Here is a 21,504-nt window from a genome sequence, read left to right as displayed (position 1 = left end):
ACGTTAAAGATCTACCGCAATTTATTAAAAGCCTAGTTCTAGCTAGCTAACAGATTAACCCTTATCTAGTCGTTCCTAATATAAAGGATTCCTTACTTAAGTAGCCTAGGAGCCCTATTAATAATTAGTACTAACGGGAGACTACTATAACGGTAGCATAGCTATAGGGATATCGACTTTATTATTACGAGGCCGACCTCGTAGTATAACGATAAGGGGATCTAAGATCTAGTATAGGGTATTATTAGTAATAAGGTTATAGCTAAAGTATTAATAGCGGTTATAGTTAAGGTACGAGAGAGGCTCATTCCGCTCAAAATACTAACGAATAGTATATAAATAAGGGAGGCCGTACTAAGTAGTAAATTGCTTTATATAAAGTAAGTCGGGTTCGGTCTTCTTTAGCCTTCTATAAACTAAGTAGTACTACGTAATAATAAGTCTTAACGCTTTCCTCGAGTAGCGGGTACGTATATTACCTATTTAAGCTTTTTAGCGGTTATTAATACTAAACTCGACGAGCTAACGAGAGCTCTACTTAGCGAGATCGACCTCGTAAGCTACTTTTTAGTTACTAATTATTTATTATATACGATCCGTAAAGAACTTTAGATTTATAGTTAAGTTAAAGAGGTAGCTCTTAATCTCCTTATAACTACTTTCTATCCGAGAGGTTACCTTAATACTAAAGTTATAGTACTATTTAATTTAATAGTTTACGAACTCCTTATACTAGCTAAAGTAAGTCTCGAGAATATAAGTAATTAAGGGCTCTTGCCGTTCGAACTTCTTAAGTATTAACTTCTAGGCCTCGGTAAAGTCCCCTTCTAAATTAGCATAAATCACAGACTTCTAAACTAAAAGAAAGCTAATATAAGTATCCGGAATCTTACGGGGCCGGCCGACGGTAATTAGTTCTTCTAACGAAGCTCCTACTAATAATTCAGCAAAGACGGGGTCGATATAGTTACTACTAATTACTTTGTTATTATTAATTACCTAAGAGCCGTCGGCGTAAATCCACCGCTTTTTAACCTCGTGCGCAATATTCTTATTAATATACTATATACAAATCTACTACTACGTATCGGGCTAGACGGTAATAAGGGCTTTTTTTAGTACCTTTTCGAAGTTAATAATAGCAACGATAGGCTTGCGGGCGTTAATTTAAGCACAGAGGTCTTCTAATTAACCTAGAGCCTACTCGTAAGCTTAGTAATCTTCCGAGTTAATAAAGTAGAATACTATATTAAAAGTCGTACCTATATTAGCTACCCTAGTTACGTTTATAAGTAGTATTTTAAAGCGGTTAGTCTTATAAGTATTATCTAGCGAAATAATATCTAAAAAGAGCTTTTATATAACCTCGTAGTAAGGGTAGGTCTAGAGGAAGCCGGTAATATAGCCGTCGAGCTATTATACGAAGTACTTAATACTACGCTCTTAGAATAATATAATAAGGGCCTAGGTAGGAGTATACCCGCCGAGGCTCTATAGCCGTATTTTCTATATATCGTTCTTAATATCCTTATACTTAAATAAGTAGTCTAGATACTTCTTAAATATTATAGTAGTAACCTTACGACTACCCGTAGTCGTAGTTCGGAAGGCCTAACTAATCTCCTTATTTTATTAAGCTAAGCGCTTATAATAAGAAGGATAAGCAATAGGATTAGTAAAGGGCTCGTAGTTATAATAGTTAACTCGTACTTCGAAGTACTAACGGTCCCCTCTAGTCTTTAACTTAACGGCCTTAGCTACCTACTCGTAGTCCTTTTTTCTTATAAATATCTCTCGGAGGTACGCAGAGCTTAGTAAATTATAGCTACTTACGTTATAATAGAAGTCGAATTAAGAAGGAACTCTATTATAATAGTTAGAAGTGCGGCGCTTAATAATTATAAATCCTTAAGCTTTTATAAAGGAAGTAATATTTATAAGAAGATCTTCGTACGTATCGTAGTTATTAAGATTTCTAACCGGTAATTCGAGAGGTATTATAACGTTAGCGGTAGCGGTAGTAGTAGTAGCGGCGCGGTAGTAATAGTAGTAATTTAGTTAAGATTAATTAGTCACAAGTAAGTAGGCAGAAATCCACTAAGTTCAATTAATAGTACGTAGTAAAAGTAGAAGTAGAAGTAGGTAGGTAGTAGAAAAATTTCTGCCACTTGCTGGCACTCGAGGCGGGCTGTAGCGGCTAGCAGAAATTTTCTGATAGTGGCGTATAGTCAAAATAGCCAAACGATATAGTCAAAATAGCCGGGTTCTATTTTAATATCTATACAACACCAACCGTCTGCCTACTGCAACAGTGCAACCACCCTACGGCCCATACCCACACCATCCCGTCTCAAAAGACGATGCCCCCTTTCATCTTAAAAATCACTGGCTTCCCCGTTCCGTCGGCACCGGCACTCCGCAAGTACGCAACTTGCAGCGAACCTTCTTCCCCTTTTGTGCCTTATCTACTTTAGGACGAACGGGACACTATAGCCAAAACGGGTTTAAGACAAGATACCAAAAAAGCGCCAGACGCAACGCGCAAGCCTTAAATCACTAGCCGCTCGGGAATTACGCCAGATTTTTTTCTTTTCGGTCTCGAGCTCCCTCACCCCCACATTCCGACCCAAGTCTTCGTCACCACCTAAACCCCTGTGCCCATCCCGCCGACGACGACGGAGCAAGGGTACATGCTGCCAGTGCCAGCAGCCAATTCTTGATCTCTGGCTTCTCCCCTTTTCCCTCTGTTGTGATTTGCCTCTCACCGTCACATTTCAGTGTTTCTCTTTCTCCTCTCAGTATCCGCTTCATTGATCATCGAAACCTCACGGTCCACCCAGCGGTCCATGTCCGAACCTTTGCTCTCCAGCCGTGTGGTTCACCCGTCCCAATCATCGGACAACTCAAAAAGTCCGACAAGCTCGTGCAATTTTCGAATTTCAATCATTCGAACCCGAACCATTATGTCCAAACAAGGTCACCACCACGAGGTGTCCCCCCTTTTTCTCCCACTTCTCTCTCGGTCTTGTTATCACGTGGTTGAGCGGAATTGCGTCGTCACTGTACCCTCTAACCTGAACCTCTTTCTATTTGATCATACCATACTGTACGGAGTACACACACACGTACAAGCGCGCGTGCGCGGGCGCTTGTTCCGGCGGGATACCTACCACAACCCTCCACCTCCGCGCAGTATGTTGCAAAGGGAAACCTCGGGTATCCGGATAGATGCATCAACACCTTCCCAAAGTCCAGAAACCAGACATGGGAACCGAACCCGATTTTCCGACTCTACTATTTCTTCTACTTCCAAGTTCCAACTGCTGCCATCCATCCACAACTGCAGTCTGCATCGCATCCTCCCCTAGTGCATTCAAAACTCCCCCAAGAACAGTAAGAATATCCCCGTCTCCAGTGTACTCCCTACTCAACCAACAGGAGAAGGTCAAGTATCCGTAGGCACCGGGAGGAAGCCCCACCTCCGTGCAGTTGCACTGCCGGATTGCCAAGACGCCAACCCGGCGGCCGGCTTCCCATCAAGCCCTTTCAACCTTTGTCGATTTTTTCCCTCTCAGTTCCTCCAGCCCTGCCGCCTATCCGTCTTCACTTGCCTACTACGTGCCTAGAACCGTACTACGTGCCTTAGCTCCCCGGGCAGCCGATGATGGATGCCGTGCCATTCACCAAACGCCCGTTCCGTTGATTGAACGTCGTCTCACCCCTTCGTCTGATGCCAATCTCCGTTTACTTCATGAAGACTAAACCCATGTCGTCCCTTTTCCCGTTGGCCACCTCTAAAATACAGAGACTCTAACCCCCTTCCCCGCCCGTTCGACTAACTGTAGCGAGAATAAACCCCCCTCCTAGCCTTCCCGTCAAATATATCCTTGCCGTAAACACATGCGCCAGGAAAACCTTGGAAAAACCAATTCACATCCCTGGCCCATTGAAAGAGTAAGAGAAGCCGACCGCCTGTGTCAAGAAATCCCAATTCTTGGCGGAACCTCTCCCCCTCCCTTACGATATGGTGTCACGGCTCTCAGAGGCAGAAAGAGCCTCGCCCACAACACGTGCTCTCCTGCCTTGCCTTACCTTGTCTCGCCTAACCAACCTTGAATGCATACCTCGCCTCACCTGGGCTGAATCGCGCAGGCTGTGGCTGCGTCACACATCCAGGCCAAGATCCAAACTTCCCACTTAGAAGCCATGGAAGCCCAGGCAGGTCGTGAACCCGCTGTAGCGCCAACCCCCAGCCAAGAAACCGCAGCCCGGCGCGGCAAAAGCCCAATGCCAAATGCCAATGCCGCCATCTTCAACGGGAACCATTTCCATTCCACAGCAGCGCTCTAGGTATCGATACACTAAAAGCCAAGGTATGAAACGGGGCGGGCGCGCGGATCGGAATAGATCATAGATCAAAGTCGGGTTTGGGTAAAATAATGGGGGGTGGACAGTGGACTACCAACAAAACTCCACTTTTGAGATGCACCGCACCGTCAACTTGCATCAACCTCACCGACATTGAGGCAATTCTATCATGAAGGCATGGCCATGGTGGTACGATTCTCTTGCTTCTTTGAAGCTGTATTCGCTTCGTATGAGCTCGATGACTATGTTAGGATAACTTGGGAATATCGACAGGTGCATGTTCACATTGCATATTGTTGGGGACAGTATTGAACGTTTCAAACTTTGGTAAATTTGCTTTCTAAATCCTGCGGACATGGCTTCTCAAGCTCGCGGTCCGGATGTCTCCATCTACGTCCTCTCCTCAGAGGGACAAGAGAAACAAAAAGTTCTCTTTGAGAAAAATAAGTAAATAAAAAAAAAAACTTCTTCAATCGTCAACTCCATTTCGGCCAGATGGAAAGCGTATCTGGTGCCTTTCATCGCTCATGCAAAAAAGACTCGAAGATGCAACACAACCCAGCGTACACGTGTGGAAGTCCCCGAAACGCCCCTTCCAGAAGAACCTCGGCGCGATGGTGAGCCATTGCTGTCCCTTGGCTTCGAACCTCGATCGCCGGCTTCCTCTCCCTTCTGCCTCGTGTCGTGCGAGGCAGATTTGTTTATAAAAGTGACCAGGCAAGCCCTGCCTATTCCATGGTTGCGCCTGTTACCGCCAACATCCAGCGGATGTCCAACGCGCGATATTTTTCGACAAAGGAAATGAAGCGAAGTAAATGAGGTGGTGGTAGATACATTTCGAGCCCCGTTGCCCGATGAGATCAATGCGATATCCAGAGTGTGATGACGATCAGATGTGTACGGCCGTCTGAAGAGTGGTACCGAGTTGATATATAGGGACGGAGCGCCGGTCTATGATGCCGTTGTTTTTTGTTTTCAATGTATCGGATTTAGGTAGATTAGACATAGAAAATATTATCATTGCCTTGATTGGTGCTGCACATTTGCGCAAAAAGCCGCTCATTATGGCGGGTGAGCGGCGACGACCTCGGGGCCATGGAGGTGGGGAGTTCTGGCATCCACTGGGTATCTTGAAAAAAGTAGCAGATATTGCCAGCCCGCAAAAGAAGTGGCCTCGGGTCGGCAGGAGGTTGTGTGGCGGGTGTGCCATCGTGTGAGTTAAATCGTGGTCGCAAAACTTGCGCTCATGCTTCAAGGCAGATCGCGGCGGCGGCTCGGGTCGTGCGGGGGAAACTGGTGATGCCTTGCGTTTGCGTTGGCCTGTGCCGCGAGGTACTCCGCGGATCCGGTCTGGCGACCGGGCTGTTCAGCAGGCAACTTGGTGTCGTCGCGTCTTTGAGGAGCTGCTTGACGGGGAGGGGGTGCGCTGCTCGCCGATGGGCTGGGCATTCCAGGAACGAGGTCGGTGACGGCCTGGGCAATAGACTTGATGACATATCCCCGAAGCTCGCGGTCCTCGCGGCTGTCCTCCTTCTCGAGTCTGAACTTTTCATCCTTGTTCATGTTGCCGCGACGCAGGCCTCTGATCTCGTTCAGGATGTAGAGCAGGACCTCTTCGGGGCATCTGTTGCGCTCTGCACAGAAATCGCTCTTGCGTACGTATCGGCGGGTGACATCGGTGGCGCCATCGATAGAGAAAGCGATGCAGTAGGACATCTTCTTACCCCAGCCCTCGGTGTAAAGGCGCGGGTTGTCCCATGCCTCCTCACAGGCGTCGACGTGGACCCATCGCTTCTGGTGCTCGGAGTATACCTCAGTCCAGACGTGGTCCTCTGCGTTCCAGATCCAACGAACTCTGCCTCCCATGGCACGGCAAAGCATGCTGAAGCAGTTCGCCCACTCTCCAACACGTCCTCTGCGGGTATGCAGTAGTCTCCAAACATCGCCGTACCTGGGGAATCTTTCGTAAGCGCCGCAGTCTCCGGCTGAGCATTTGTAGAGCTCGACTCGAAGGGCACCGCATGCACTCTCGTCGGGCGTCGGGGGCGTCATGCCTTGGGCGATTGTGGGCGAAAGGCATACAGGGCACGGGGGGTTGTTGACCCAGGTGAAGAATGATCGCTTGAACCATCTGAATAGACAATTAGACTGTGTTCAAAGAATCCAAGTGGAAACATCCAGCTTACCTCAGTAGTGCGCGGATAACGCAATCTTGGTAGCCCCAAGTGGCTTTGCGTCCATCTCCCATACTCTCAGCCTCGGCCTGCATCACTTGGCACTCCTCTTCCGCCTCGCCGTATATCCGGTCGAGGGGTATGCACTGCAGAGCCTCGTCCAACAAACCAGGGTTTTCGTACTTTGTCGGAGTGAGAGAAAGACTGATCATCAGGTTGCGGAATTTTTGTGAATCGCGGTCGTGGGCGGCGGGTGGTGTGGGAATCTTGGGAAGGTGGCGAGAGTAAGCAGGTGGTGTCGGCGGCATTGGTGTCGAGCTGTGTGAAGTTGAAGGTCGACCGGGACCGGGTGATGCGAGACCACGGAGGTTGGCACTGCTTGCGCTCTCTCTGGGTTGAGGAGTGCCTTGGCGAGAGGTAGTTCGAAGTTCGGTCATACGCTTGTCACGAAGAAGTGACTCGAACTTTACCCTTAGGTCGCGAGCCCACTCTTCGCCGTACTCTCCATCGCCGTTCGGGGGGCCTTCGCCCGGGGGGTAACCGTGGCCGTCCATCTCAAAGTCGTCGGTGGTTAAGTGGATGCTAATGTTGAGAGTGTCGAAGAAGGGAGGAGAAGAAACGGATAGAGAGTCTTCGACGGAACTCTCCCGGTGGTCGTCGGGTAGTTGAATCGTATTGGTGTCAGATCAGGTCGGCGAGATGGGTTGACTTAAAGAGTGGAAGTCGTCGTCGTCGAAATTGTTGGTCGTCGAAGGCTGCGCAACTGCTATGTCTTCCAGTCGGGCTTGGAGCTGCCTATGGTGTTGTTCCCAAAGCCGGGTTGCTTCTCGTCTGCTAGTTGGAACAGTCGAGGCTCGGCACTGTCGAGAGTTCCTTAGCCAAGAGTTTCTAGCTTGGACTTCCGGGTCGGTCGGGAGTATTTCAGGCGTCGGTCATGAGGGTGAATGCGAGTCCCAGCGAAGCGATCGTGGCCGCTACGGGAGAGTATTTGTTGGTTCGCAAGATTCCGTGCCTTGTCGTCGGTAGAAATCGAGAATCGAATTTCAGAAGGCGAGTGAAGTGCGGTGTCGAGAAGGAAGGGATGGGATGGGGGGGATGGGGGTGTTGAAAGGGTTGGTAGCGGGCGGAGAGGAGGGTGCGATTGGGGAGTGGGCCGCCAGGGGAATTGATGGGAGCAAAAGAGCGGACGTAACGTACGCCAGCAGTATCCGTAAGGTAGCGAGCAAGCGTACGTAGGTAGGTAGAGGTGGGAGAGAAGTTGCGTTGCGTTGCGTTGCGTGTGCTGCGTCTGCGTAAGGCGTAAGGTGGAAGAGAGGAGTGAGGAGTGAGAGAGAGGCAAGGGAAGTGGAAGGGGTCAAGGTCCAGGTCCAGGGGGGGGGGGGAGGGGTGTGTATTCAGAAGAGCAGACTTTTGGACACGCAAAGGTGACAGAAAAAGAGGCAGAGAATGGTAGCGAGAAAGGAAGAGATGTGAGTGTGTGAGGCAGAGAGAGAGAGAGAGAGCGAGACTGTGAGAGAGGCACAGAACAGAGGGGGGAGTGTACGGTGGGAGCGGGAGGAGTGCGAAAAGCAGCAGAAAGCGTACGCACGCCGCTCTCTGGCTGGCTCCTCATGGGCGGTTTACGCGTAAGCTGTGCAACTCGGGCCAATGGCAGGGGCCAGATTGCTTCAGAGTGGATCCCGCTCAATCCGCCCCGGCACGTACCACGACTCCGTCTTTTCTGTCCCAAGTGAGCAAGAGCAATCCAGAGACTGAGGGCAGTGTGCCTTCCCTCTCTCCTTCCTGTCTGCACCTCGTGGATGTACTGTACCTCGTGACATGTATCTTTTCCAACCCTTGTACCTAAGTACCGTATCCATCTTACCTAAGGGATCACGAGTCTCGTGAGCCAATCACAGCCATCTCACTCCTTGCTCTTTTCTCCATTTTGGCGGATTCTCTCGCTCACGTACTCCCGTACTCCCGTTCCCCCCGCCACTGGCCAACGACAACACTCAATCATCAGTCAGACAGACGGCTCTCTTTCTCTCCAGACTCCCAGTCACCGTGTCCTATGGCTTCACCCTCGACAAGCACCTGGTCCGGCTACTAGTGACGAATCCTGAATAGAGCCGGTCTACCTTACGTACTGCCCTGTCGCTGTCGCGAGCTTACCTATCCAACGTCCTCCCGTCCTCCTCCCACATACCTTTCTCGCGCCAAGCCCTTCTTGGGCTGTTCAGAGGGGCACAATTTCGAGCTGCGACTCTTTTGCGGTCCTTTCACATCCTTTGCTCTCGTTTGTGCCAAGGCTTGCGTTGCTCTAGCCTCGACGGAGTGCCCTCTGCGGGCAACAATTTCGAGAAAAAGCCAGGCAACGGCGACGCAATCCTCCCCAGTGACGACGGCCGAACGGTCCCTGGGGGCGGAGAAGCCCCCCTTCCGTATCCTACCTACGCAATATACCGACTTGAACTCTGGAGACGCTGAAATTACACTCACGGTTTGCTGGAGACGATTCACGATAGTTTACCTGCTCGTAACTCAATTGCGAATCCGAGCGAGGCTGACGACCTGCGACGACGATGGCAATATTGTTTCTTCTTCTTGGCACCCGTTCTACGGGTTGTGGGCGAGAGAGGTTCATCAGATGGACATGATGAAGCGGAAACAAGCAAAGAAACAAACACCAACCTGAGAACATCCACAGTCTGCTGTCCACAGCAGCTCCATGAATGCAAACCAAAACATTGGAGATTACTAGTAGGGTACGATTACATACGACAAGCACGTTGTAAGTACGGAGCAGATTTTCACCGAATTCCCATCCGCATCCGCGAATACCATCACTTACACTCGGATACAGTACTCCCAGCTAGTCCATTCACCTCGAGAATGCAGACCACACCACACGGCAACGAGGACGGACATTCAAAGGGGACAAGCCTCACTGTCGCACCCGATGTACCGGTACCTCTCGCTTGTACCTAATTAAAGGTTCTGTCACTGGCCAGCGCCAGATCCCACCTCTCAACCTTAGTCGAGTGGGCACCGCATCCCTCCCTCCGTGCCCTCCACTCCTCCAATTCCTCGCTCTTACGGTTCACCCTGGCACTCTTGGAGAGGGACGACAGAGGCGTGAGGTCTAAGGAGTACCTCTCACACACACACCCGCCCACACACTTTTCTCACTGTGACGGGTCTCTGGCAGCCCCGAACTGTGATGACGAGGCGTGGCTGAGGTCTATTTCCAGCATCTGCCCCAGACCAATCTGGGCTGCCCGCCAAGACTTTTACGCAAGTGTCGGCGGAAACAAGACCCCAGATTGGTCCCCCTCGTCCCAGATCTGTGGCTCAGCCGGCTCCCCAAAGCCTCAAAGCCTCACTCTCAGCACCGCTTTCTTGTTGATTGCCCGCCGCAGCACAAATCACCTGTGGCAGTGGTAGTGGGCGGCCAGCGGCAACCAGCAGCAGCAGCAAACCACAGTCTACCCAGTACACTATAGGCACTCACTACACGCACGGCGCCGCTCTGTTCCCCCCTCCCAGGCACCTCTTTAGGCACTCTGAGACAGCAAGACTCGACGCTCTCTTCCGTCTGTAACTGAACCAGAACCTTGGGGAGGGAAGAGGCCCACGGAAGGCGGCAGCTCCGGCGCCAGGCGGCTGCCGGCCGTGGATGATTACGACGACGATGAGCACTTGCTGCCATCCGTGCCAGTTGTCGACACTTTCAGCATCTACATCCGTACATAGTATCCGTACTAGGTATTGATTTCTCGCCAGCATACGCGGAGGAGCCGGGGATGCGTCGATGAAGCAGGACTTACATGCTACGACTCTAATTGTACAACCTATCCGAGTCCCGAGCAATCGAGGACCCATAATGTCATGAGAGATCGATCATGTCACAAAGGACCGGCACAACGCGGTCGAGAAAGGATGGCGATGACAGTGGCCGACTGTCACTCCATATTTTCACTTTGCGCTCCCGCGCCCGGCAACTACGTCCAGAAACAGCATCCTTCGTCGCCAATCACTCGCCAGTCCACCTCATCTTCTTCGCCGCTGCACATCATTACCCTCATTGCGCACTAACCAATCTCCCATATGCACCTCAGAGGCCAAAAAGTTCTTTGATGGGGTCAATCAAATCAACCACGCCGCCACGACCCTCCCGCTCACGGTCTTTTTGCAAAGACATGCTAAATTGCCCGACAGGCAGCGCGACATTTGCATCCGTCCACGAGGATTCGCCATGTGAGACCAGCTCCGACCATCAAACCAACGGTCACTTCAGACTGGCGCCAAACGCCAAACCTGTACTTAGTATCCCGTGATAAGGGGAGTTTGCTCCAGTATCGCCTAGTTGCACCGTAATGCCAATTTCTTACTGGATGACTGGTTCGTCGCCGGCTGCGGCACACCATCTCGCCTCGCTCCTTTCGCGTCTCTCTCGGCCTTCTGGACCCCTAAAACTTTGTCTCGAGAACCTGGGCAGCTAGGTTGTCCTTATGGGTGAACCGACCTGGTCCCGTTTCGTTGTCGTCCTTGACCTCAAATTCTCGCCTGTGGCTAGTGTCATCCAGAAACCCCCCAGGCCCCCCCACCCATGGCGACGACGACTCAATTCCAGCAAAACCAGAAAAAGCTTCAACAGAGTGCGGCACCTTTAATTCGTACTCTCTTTTCTTCCACCCAAGCTCCCATTGGTCTTTAGCTCCCATCGGCAAAGGCGCCGCAGGGGCTTGACGACTATCTGCACTCTATTTCAGTCAGGTACGCGCTCGAGAAGTCGGATGTATTTGGGTCCTCCCAGTTGTCAGAAACACCCCGGCCTCAAGGTTCTGCCCCATTCGCCTCCCACTCAGCCTCGTTTTCCCCTCCTGGTCCCGGTCTCTACGAAGGGCACTTCGCCTATCCAATTTAGCTGGCCACGGTTCCCCCGGTCCCCGCATGTGGTTCCTGTTCTCACGGACTCGACTCGTACGAATTGTGCATGGCGGAGGCAAGGTGGTTGACCTGATGAACGACTGTAGCCTCGTCTGTAGGCGGCAAGCCGTATTACCTTATCGACACCCGTCTTTCGGACAAACTTCATAGGCGACAACCTCTTGGAGCTTCTTCGGCGGGCCAGGTCTTCCCGAAATCTCCTAGCGGCCGCCCTGAACCATGATTGATAGACTCTCCAATCCTAAGAGATCCTCGCCCGATCCAGGTCTGATCCCACGTCAAATCCTCCTGTCTGTTACGTGTGCTTGCGTAAACAGGTGGGCTCGTCAATCGTTCTCGCAAACTCAAATGTTCACAGGCCTGCAGCGGTACAGACTGCTGCTATCGTCTGCGGCATGCCGACGTCTCGCCCCTTTCACTCGACTCGCACAGGCTGGACGAATTGATTGACTTTGATGAGACGAACCAAGCAAGTTGGTATTCCTCAGACGGCATCTTGATGAAGACAATCATCCTCAGGCAGATGGATGACGAGTCAACGGGCGACGTGCTAGAGCAGAAGCCCAAATGGCGTCCGTGACTCCGTACGCCGCAAATTGTACCCGCCCGGCGCCATCAAGCCCGATTCTTACCATTCTGGCCATGCTCGAATCTTGGCGACCTCTCCGGCTGGGCATATTGATACTATCGCCAACAGCAGCAAGGATATCGATATCTGTTGCGGTTTGCGTCCCAACGATTCCAAATCTCACGGTCGTCCTTCTTGGGGACCCGTTCTCCAGGTTAAACTCCCCAGAGCCTGGAACAGAGGACCTGATCGACATCCACGATGGCTTTCTTTGGCACACAACTTCTGGGTGCGTGCCCGATGCGGCGACCCCCCCTTGACCCTGGGGGCGTGGGCCTTAGCGGCTCAGTGACGCGTCATCCACCTTGTCTCACATCGGCGCTCCAATGGTGGCTTGCGTGTTGTTCCCAAACCCGTTGCCACCCCACATCAGACTGCACTCCTTTCGTCTCGAACTGCCACAACTTCCCACAAGGTCGTAGACAAGCGACTCTGCAATTCTCCATAATGCCTTATTCACAAATTAGAGAGCAAAACACCAGAGCTTCCAGCGAGGGGTGGGCACGGAAACACCTCATTACCTACTGGGCTGCCACTTTACCTACAGGTACCAAAGCTTCCTGGGGCTCAGGAAACCTCTCATTCCATCAGTCCACATCGGCTTTCGGCAGAGTTGCCAAGGGGGCTTGCATCGTGACCAGCCAATTACACTTCTCCCACCTCCCGTCTGCAGAGTTCGGACCTTTCATATTTTCGTTCGGGCTGGTTGGTGTTTTGAGGAATTGAATGTGTGCGGAATGCTTTCAGTTGCTCAGATGGTCGACCTCTCTTCAAGACATGGAAACGAAACGTCTCAGTGGAAACACCCAGTTGGATAGGCTGTTGTAACGTGCCGCCAGCGAGAAGGTTGCACGATGAAGGCATTTCATTCCATAATGGGACGAACGAGTGCTAACGACATCGAAAGTCTCTTATGGCCCTCCCGACCCTGTGAAGACATAGGCATCGAGTTGTACCTGGTCGAGAGTCGGCATAACCCGATGGAACCGGGGACCTGATTGGATCGTCCTCATCCCGACTGAGAGAGCCGGACTCCGATTTACGCGAACTTCAAAATGAGAAGGGCTACGAATCCCTCTTCCTAGCATCCTGCCCATCAACCCGGCCTTGTCACGAGTGTGCAAGATCGCGACTCATGCTCTCACACGACGTGTGGTTTACTTCCAGCACTCTCAGTTCCAGCACATTCAAATCATATTGGACTCCGCCCCGGGCTGCGTATTCGATCGTCCTCTTGGCCCCCATTTTGCCCCTTCCCTTGACCTGTGAAACCGGGTTGGCCATGATCCCAAATGTCGAGATGACGAACCATTGATTCGTCCAAGGTTTCGTGCCTCTGAATATTCGTTGCCTTTTCGTTTCCCCTTCACCGCTGCCCGCAGGCGCCCCGCCCCCAAGTTTCCGGGTGCCCTTTTGCAGTCGCAATTACACGTTAGCCGCGCTTCAGATCCTTTCCGGATAAACCAGCCTCGGGATAGTCAAGCCACATCACTTATCGCTCAGTCACCCTCCGTGACTCGACGAGAGGAACAGACGGCGAGACAAAGCTCTGTCTACAGATGCCGTTGTCGTCGAACTGCTCTGTATTTCTCTCGGCCCTGCTACCCAGGCTCCCGGGGCTACTTGCGTGGTCTGACCCGGTCCATCGCCGTTTGTACACAAGGGAGGGGGGGGGGGGGGCGGCCAAAAGAAACCTCGAGCGGGACGCGCGTACCCTGGACCACTTCCGTCCCTCGCCGTTCCCCCCATGGATGCAGATCAGACTCGAGAAGGACGGCGACCGTCAAGACAATTTGGGCTAGTGTCATTCGATGCCCGCCCTCTAAACCTCTCTCAGTCGCCTTGCTCGCTCTTGTCCGCAGGCCAGATATTAAGGTATTGGTCTCTTTGGACAAAGAAGGGTGCCCTGGGCTGAGCAATACAACGAATCCCGGTGGGATATCTGGGCCAACCTCTATCCAGAGCCCCCGTTCTTTTTCATCCGGTCTTTTGGTTTTGATCTTGCCGAATATGCTAATTGAAGCTGGTTGATAGGTTAGTTACCTGTGGCCTCGTCCGGGGGTTGGGCGTATATTACACCTGGCCCTTTACCGAGAGACTTCGAGAATATGTCTCTGTGTTCGTACGGGACGGCGGTGCCGTTCGGGGCTCGGGGGGACTTTGTTGGAGGAAGAATGGGAATCCACTCAGGCCACGACGCCAAGCGGATATTGGACCCTCCATCCCCCTCGCCCCCGTGTTAGAGGGCCGATGACAGCAACGTCAAATTGAGTGAGGCTCTTTCTTTGCGTCTGACTTTTGCTTCTTGTCAATGTCAGCACTGCAGCAGCGTGGTCCGGTCCAGCGCGGCTTTCGCGTGTAAGTCGTACACAAGCCTCGTGTCACGGGCAGAGTGATCTGGTGTTTTGAGATTGGAAGATGGCGCACACTCGTGGGCAACGGGTCGTGGGGGAACGTGGAGGAAGACCGAAGTCTGTCTCCCTTCTCGGTGCCTTGTCCTACGGCCCCCTTGCCCTTGCCTGTCGGACTGTCGCCGCTATGATCTATCCTGTCCATCGTCATATCCCTCTTCAGGCTTCGTGGGGTTCATGACCCGGCGACACTGGACGCAGGAGTAGACTCCGGCTGGCGGGGGTTAGAGAGACACGGCAAGAAGCGAGGCTATCAAGGCGTCAAGGTTGGTCGAGTGGCCGACGTTTGACAGCATGGCGCAAACAGATGGAGACAGAGAGAGAGGGAGAGGCTTTGGCACTCCCCGACAGGGTTGGCCTCGACGGCGAGGTTGAAGCTTAAACTACGTAAGCCTGGCTTGGTTTCTGGTTTCTAGCTTTGACTTGGTGTCGGGCTACGCGGCTCTGGCCCCATCTGGTGTGTCCTCGATCCCGATACCCGTGGCGTCGATAACGTAAGTTTTGGCTTTCAATACCGGATGGCATGTAGGAAGTGGGAGAGCAAGGGAAACTGGGCTTGTCTTTTGCCTTTTGGGACGGGTAAGGATTCTGGATGACGCTTTGCTGGCGAGTATCGAGCAGACGAGCAACAGAGGATGAGGCCCAAGGAGTGCGGACGGTCAACCCATATGCCGGCTCCTCCAGGTGTCCTCGATGGCCTCGCTTGTGAGCTTCTTGACGCTTTAGGCGGCCAAGTAAGCAAGCATAGTCGAGTGACTGATGGACCCGAACAGCCTTACCGTTCGTCCGTCTTACAAGCCGGTCGGTGTGTTCACCTATCACGGCGGGTATGCGGGCACTTTCTCCGGGTAAGCTCTGCTTCTCTAGAGGCTTAGACGCGCGGTACGGGAGGAAGATGGGCCGAGAGTGAAGCCATCACGTACCTTCTCGCTCCTCTATCCTTGCCAAACTCGGGTCCTCTAGGCCTAGCGTCTACGGATACGGATACCTACATCATATGCGGCTATGGAGTATGGACTATGGAGTAGGAAGTACGGATGCTTCCACCTCGCTATCGTGTTGGACTAATGCTGAGGGCCACTCGTTTGTCGTCTCGCTACTACACCCCACGTCACGAAGGGTGGAGAGACTAGAGGCAGGCAGGCAGGCTAGGGGGTGGAGGGACGAATATCCGTAAGGTCGCACGGTCATGTAGGCGACGCCGAGAGAGGAACAGTAAAACGGGGATCCTTGCCCTGGTCCTGGTCCTGAGCGTGGTTAGGTAGGTAGGCAGCCTTGCCGGCTTGACGTCGAATAGATATTGGATGGTAGACGACAACGGCTGTGCGGCATGGGTAATGCGAAGGTTTCTTCGTTTATTGTTAGGCGAAGTAGGCGATGTGGACAATTTACGGATGTGCGAGACAAGCTTTTTCTCGCTTGGTGTTTTGGGAGGTAGGCGGTGGTGCCCATATTCTGAGGATGGCAAATGTGGATTGACTTTCCGGCGCGAAGGGAAAGGTGGGAGAGCGTTTCGGATCTCTCTATGTTTGATGGAGTAGGTATCCACGGAGACTAGCATGGAGGTTTCTGTAGGGGTGATGTGGTGAATTGATGTGTTGAGTTTATCTACATTGGTGTTGTGACGTGCGTCTATGTTTACGCGGAAACACTATCTCGATATCGTGATATTTGATGCATGTGGATGTGGTGTTTAGTATTTGGTGTTTGGCATGTAATCACCAGATATTCAACTCTTCACTTCCCCCGCACCCTTTGTCTATCAAAAGACTTGTGAATCTAACATCTGAAATATGGAAACTAAACTTGACTTGTGTATCTGTACCCGGTCCTTATCCACAGACACATGAAGAAGGGCAACCTGAGTAGAAGCGAAGAGAAGACAGGCACACAAGAACTCAACCAATAGAGCAAACTAGTTCGCCAAACAATATGTGTATTCCCGTAGTTGTCTGACGAGTCCTTGGCTTGGCAGTCCATGTCGAATCAAGGCTAGGCCCGTAAGCTTATACCGTACAGTCCTATCCGATCTGGTGCCAAGACATACTGACGACGAAGGAATTGCGCGGCCTATACGACTTCCTGCTTACGCTGCAGAGAAGCTACCCATACGTTTTTTTGCATGCCCTTGTTCTCGTTCTGATGTTGCCTTTTTCTTAGTTACGTAGAGTATCTGCACACGCAGTATCCTTGACTCTTCGACTACCGCGTATCCCTCGCTGCTCTCCCTTCCGTCGCCGGGGCAAACTTCAAGGACCCCTCCGATATCTATCACCAGATCATTCGGGGAACCTATCAAGACATATCGGCCGGTCGTCATGGTGTCTATGAAAGATGGAAGAGAGAGAGGGAGGCAAGAAGCAGGATTGAGCAAACCAACCCACGGAGACTAGTCGAAGCGAGTGACGTAGGCAATATAAGAGAGAAGATGTGCAAAAAATAAAAAAAAGTCCCATCTACATCCATTCGATGCTATACTTTTTCAAGTCTACCTCAAGTACCCTTTACGCAAGAAAGATTTTCAGATCCTAGGAACAAGTAGCGCCGAAAGAGAACCGAGATAGGTACCTAATGCGACATGTGCAGACTAAACTTGGAATCTTGGGCGGTACCCTCGTTGAGTGAGTCGGGAGATGGGTGTAAGACGACGAAGTACCGCCTGATTGAATATCTTCAGACCAACAGTGGTGGCTCGAGGGAGCCACACGGCCCAACGTGTCAACGTCCACTCTCCCCCTTCGTCCACCGGACCTAGTCCGTCCAAGCCTAATCCCATCTCTTAACCGTTTTTTTTCAACGTCCACTAAACACAAGGTACCTCAAACAGAGACAACCATCCCCCCTTTCACCTCTCCCACTCGTTGGCACCAAAGTATCTCGCGGGGAGATCCACCTCCCAAATAGGTCTCTCAACAAGAACAGCCTCAAGCGAGGGCGTCTCGCCCTTCTCCCCGTCCGCTCCGGCTCCCGCAGCGCCAACAGCGCCGGCAAGGGGCGCTATGCCCAAGATGGGACGGTACTTGTACGTGTACCACCACCTCGTCTTCCCCTCGGCGCCCGCCTCCGTCTGCGTCTCGCGGTTCCGGTTCCGCAGGGCCGCGAGCTCGCCGCCCTCGCTGTCGCTGGCGTTCTCCCGCTCGTTCTCGTCGTCGGAGTCGCTGGACTCAGCGCCGTCAACGTCCATGGCGTCCTCGTCCTTGGCTGGGGCGTTTTTCTCAATGTCGTCCTGCCATTCCTTGCCGCCGGCCTTGGAGCCGACGAAGCGGTCGACTTGCTGCGGGACGATCGCGCCGACTTCCATTCGGGCTCCGGCGCCGCTTTCGGGGCCGCCTCTGCGCTTGCGCTTCGTGCCGGCCGCGTGCGGTGCGAGGGCGTTGGTGGGATCCTGGTCCGCTGAGCCCGAGGGGATGCCGAGGTCCTGGGAGAGGTCGAGCATGAAGAGGAAGGAGACGCCGTAGATCCAGATGCGGGGGCCTTGCCAGAGGAGACCCTTTGCCAGGTCGCGGGTGTCGCGGATGGTGGCGGGGAGTCTGGAGATGGGGTTGCGGCGGGACCACGAGGTGAGGGAACCGGCGACGGGGTGGAAGGCGAGGATGTGCCACGCCGTCGTGACGGCCACGAGGGTGTAGTCTGTCGTCGAGGCGCCTTCGGTGGCGGCGACGGTCTCGTCTGAGAAGGAGAGCACCACGGGCGGCGCGGGGAGTCTGGGGATGAGGGCTGCGCGGGGGTTACGAATCCAGCTCTCGGTTGAGGAGGAGGTGTCGTCCTCGTTTGACGAGTCCTCGCTGTCAGAGTCCGATGACGCGGCTTCGTCGTCGTCTTCGTCCGAGGTGGTGTCCTGCGGGTTTCCGAGGACCCAGGTGTCGATGTAGCCGGTCAGATCCGCGGCTGCGAGCATGCGGCTGTCGGGCGAGAAGGCGAGCTGGGTGATGGTCCTCTCGTAGTTGCCGAGGCCGGCCTGGGGCTGCTGCTTGGAGGTCTTGCGGTCCAGGCGGCGGACGACGCGAGGCTTTTGGATGGTGATGGTGTTGTCGTCGTCGCCACGGATGACCTTGGCGATGAGGACCTTGGATCCCTTTTGGACGGCGGCGATGTAGCTGCCGTTGGGCGACAGAATAATCTTGCTGGCGCCGTTTGAGAAGGTCTTTGGCACGGCGACGGAGGCGAGCTTCACGTCCGAGGGCTTTGTGGGATTCTGGTGCTGCAGGTGGAAGGCCTTGACGTCGGTGCCGGTGGCGGCCACGAGGAATGAACCGTCCGCGGTGATTGCGGCCGAAGTGATGTTGGACTCGCCCTTGACGAGGATGGTCTTGAGGAGCTTGCGGTTGTTCTCGAGGTTCGCGTCTGCGTTGGCCTCGGCGCCGTCCTCGCCGTAGAGGCCGTCGAAGGACTTTTGCAGCTTCCAGACGTGGATTTCTCTGTCCCACCAACCCACGACCAATCTTGCTGCCGGGGCGCTGGTGAGAGGCGGTGACTGGGGAAGACTAGAGAGGGTTCTGTGGTTCTCGCGGCCGAGCTCCTTGAAAGGAAGGACGACGGGGGAAGCGTCAGGGCCTTGGGAAGCTAGTTAGCAAGCGCAAAATGCGTTATGAGAATGGGATATCTTACCTCCTGAAATAACAACGCTCATCTTGTTGCTCTCGAAAGAAGCCATGGCCTTGACGTCGTGCTCGTGGTACTTTCTGCTCCAAACCTTGCCCCATCGGGCGCCTGAAGCACCAGAAGTCTTCTTGTACAAAACGGTGCGACGGTCCATGCCGCCGCTCATGATGGCGCTTCCGTCAGCACTGGTGGCAAGGCTGAGAACGTCCTGCTTGTGGCTCTGGATGCGCTGCATCTGCGTGTACGTCTTGCCGTCCCAGATGCAGACCTGGCCGGTCGAGTCGGCCGAGACAATATCCCCGGAAGGCAGAACCTTGACGCTCCAGACAATGATATCCTTGGCGCCTCCAGCCAGATCGGCGCCGAGGGTCATGGTCCGCACCTTGTTGCCGTTGCGGGTATCGTAGGCGCAGATGGTGGAGTTGGAGCAGCCAACAACGACGATGTGGCGCGACTGGAAGGCAACGCTGACCATCTGGACCTTCTTGCTGGGAGACTTGACAAGCATACGCTGGAAGCGCAGGTCGTTGTCTTCGATGGAGTATATGGCGAGCATGCCGTCAATGGTACCAGCAACGAGACGCTTGACGGGATCGGAAGGGGAGGCGGGAGGCTGGGCAGCGAGGCACCAGATGTCGCCGTGCTGGCCGCTGGCGTGGCGCATGGGGCGGCCGGTCTCGAGGTCCCATTCGGTAACGGCGGAGGTGTATCCGATGCTGAAGAGACGCGAGGTCGAGTTGGCGTCGGGATCGTTGGCCCAGACGAGGCCGTCGACGGAGCGGTCTGAGCCGGAGCGGAGGACGGTCTCCTGGAGCCAGGAGCCGCTCAGCGGGTTCCAGATCTCAATGTCGCCATTTGCGCGACCGACTGCGAGACGGGTGGCGGTCGCTTGGGCCTTTGAGCGGGTGGAGGGGTGGGAGAAGGCGAGGGCGTTGATGGCGGAGGGCGGGTAGGGGACGAAGCGGCAGCGATGGAGGTCCATTGCGAAGGGAACCGTGGGTTGGCCTCGAGGCCTTGCGATCGTGGGCTCCGGTGGTCAATTGGTAGTAAGATTGATCGGCCCTATCGATCTCGCGAGGAGCAGCTGTTGAAAGCAAGCTCTTGGGGTTCGGCGTGGTGGTGGTGGTGAGGCTGGCGAGGTTTGGCGGGTTGCAGCTTGTCTTTTTTTTCCTGCGACCTCTACTCGTCCTGCTTTGGCAAAAATAAAATAAAAAAAATCTACGGCTGCCAAAAAGTTTTGTCGGCGGTCGGAGGATGCAAAAAAATAATTAAGGTGTGGTATGTGCGCCTTGTGCCCCTCCACCCCGCTGGCGGCACGCATCTGAGAGGACGAGAGCGCCAAGTCGCATCTCTTGAGTCTCGATTCCTGAAGGAGTTGGTTGCAAAGTATGATGCTGATAATTCTACCTACATGATGCTCAGTAAGGTATATATCTATAATTACTTTCTTTCCGACTACAGGAGGTACATTTGTTATGTTGCTTCATATGTAAGGTCTTACACCTCACTCCGCAAAGAATGCGCTGCTATTGCTGCTTATGTCATACTCTCGCTTACATAAGTCTATCGAGGTGTACTTGAGCCACGGCGTCTTCCGCAGCGGCAGTCCAGAGAAGCATCCATTATTGGCTGCAAACATGGCTGGACCCTTTTCATCTGCAAAGGCTAAGGTGATGACTGCGCGCCAGTAAAATGCAACGATGGTTGCTGCTTGTTCTACCTTAGTCGTGGGAAGCGCGGGACCCGTCGAAACCGATGCGCCGGCCAACTCCGATGGTTGTCATACTTGCGCTCTTTGCTTTGCACTCGACCTGGACATGTTTCGTGTCGTACCTATCATTTGGTACTTGGTCAGTATGGTCATGAATGAATACCCAATATGTTCAATATGGTAAACATAGGTACCTTAGTAGACGTGCCAAGTGGGAAGTCACTTACCTTGATGGTCCCAATGGAAGTTGGAACTTTCAGGGATCCCTTGGCCCTTTTTTGCAGCCCCTCATTCCTTGTCTCCGAGTTGAAACTGCGACAACTAAAAGTCGCATGGGAACTTTGGCAACCCCTGCTCTCTTGCTCATCCGCTCGCCCATCTGACAGTGTGAATGCAAACCGACTGCCTAAGTCCATGAGTGTGCCTTATCAATCAGCTTCCGTCCCGTCACATTCCTGGGCATGAAAGCTTGCTGGTTTTAGGAGTGTCGTGCAGCAGCTGCCAAAAGTCCCACAGAGTCGTCATCCTCCTCTTTCACAAGTACACAACCCCTCCCCCTCCCCCTCCTCCTCCTTGCTCCGAGCTTTGTCACGACCGCGCCGTTGTGACACGCGCATTCCGACCTCGCCTGCAGACTCTTTTTTTTTCTTCTGCCAATCTTGCGTTGCAACCAACTCG

At 53.2% G+C, this 21,504-nt stretch overlaps 4 protein-coding genes across 4 annotated transcripts; all 4 read right to left on the bottom strand.

Moving 5' to 3' along the window:
* Positions 1-5,257: 5,257 nt before the first annotated feature.
* On the bottom strand, positions 5,258-5,578 carry CLUP02_14082 (uncharacterized protein; the record flags this gene model as incomplete). Its single annotated transcript, XM_049293015.1, has 2 exons — positions 5,258-5,319; positions 5,410-5,578. The coding sequence occupies 2 exons, from the start codon at positions 5,576-5,578 to the stop codon at positions 5,258-5,260; spliced, it is 231 nt and encodes a 76-aa protein (XP_049150161.1).
* A 41-nt stretch (positions 5,579-5,619) lies between these two features.
* Positions 5,620-8,154, bottom strand: CLUP02_14081 (PNG1; the record flags this gene model as incomplete). Its single annotated transcript, XM_049293014.1, has 5 exons — positions 5,620-6,499; positions 6,555-7,173; positions 7,252-7,376; positions 7,442-7,830; positions 8,086-8,154. 5 exons carry the CDS (start codon positions 8,152-8,154, stop codon positions 5,620-5,622), a joined length of 2,082 nt encoding a protein of 693 aa, XP_049150160.1.
* An 816-nt stretch (positions 8,155-8,970) lies between these two features.
* On the bottom strand, positions 8,971-9,225 carry CLUP02_14080 (uncharacterized protein; the record flags this gene model as incomplete). The annotated part of the gene is made up of 1 exon (XM_049293013.1): positions 8,971-9,225. One exon carries the CDS (start codon positions 9,223-9,225, stop codon positions 8,971-8,973), a length of 255 nt encoding a protein of 84 aa, XP_049150159.1.
* Positions 9,226-17,358: 8,133 nt separating this feature from the next.
* CLUP02_14079 (U3 small nucleolar RNA-associated protein) lies at positions 17,359-20,097 on the bottom strand (the record flags this gene model as incomplete). Its single annotated transcript, XM_049293012.1, has 2 exons — positions 17,359-19,067; positions 19,122-20,097. The coding sequence occupies 2 exons, from the start codon at positions 20,095-20,097 to the stop codon at positions 17,359-17,361; spliced, it is 2,685 nt and encodes an 894-aa protein (XP_049150158.1).
* Between the last annotated feature and the right edge of the window lie 1,407 nt (positions 20,098-21,504).

The sequence above is a fragment of the Colletotrichum lupini genome, chromosome 7, assembly GCF_023278565.1.
Source record: "Colletotrichum lupini chromosome 7, complete sequence".
Taxonomy (NCBI): domain Eukaryota; kingdom Fungi; phylum Ascomycota; class Sordariomycetes; order Glomerellales; family Glomerellaceae; genus Colletotrichum; species Colletotrichum lupini.
The sequence above is the reverse complement of the archived record's forward strand: the minus strand, read 5'-3'. Positions and strand labels throughout refer to the sequence as shown.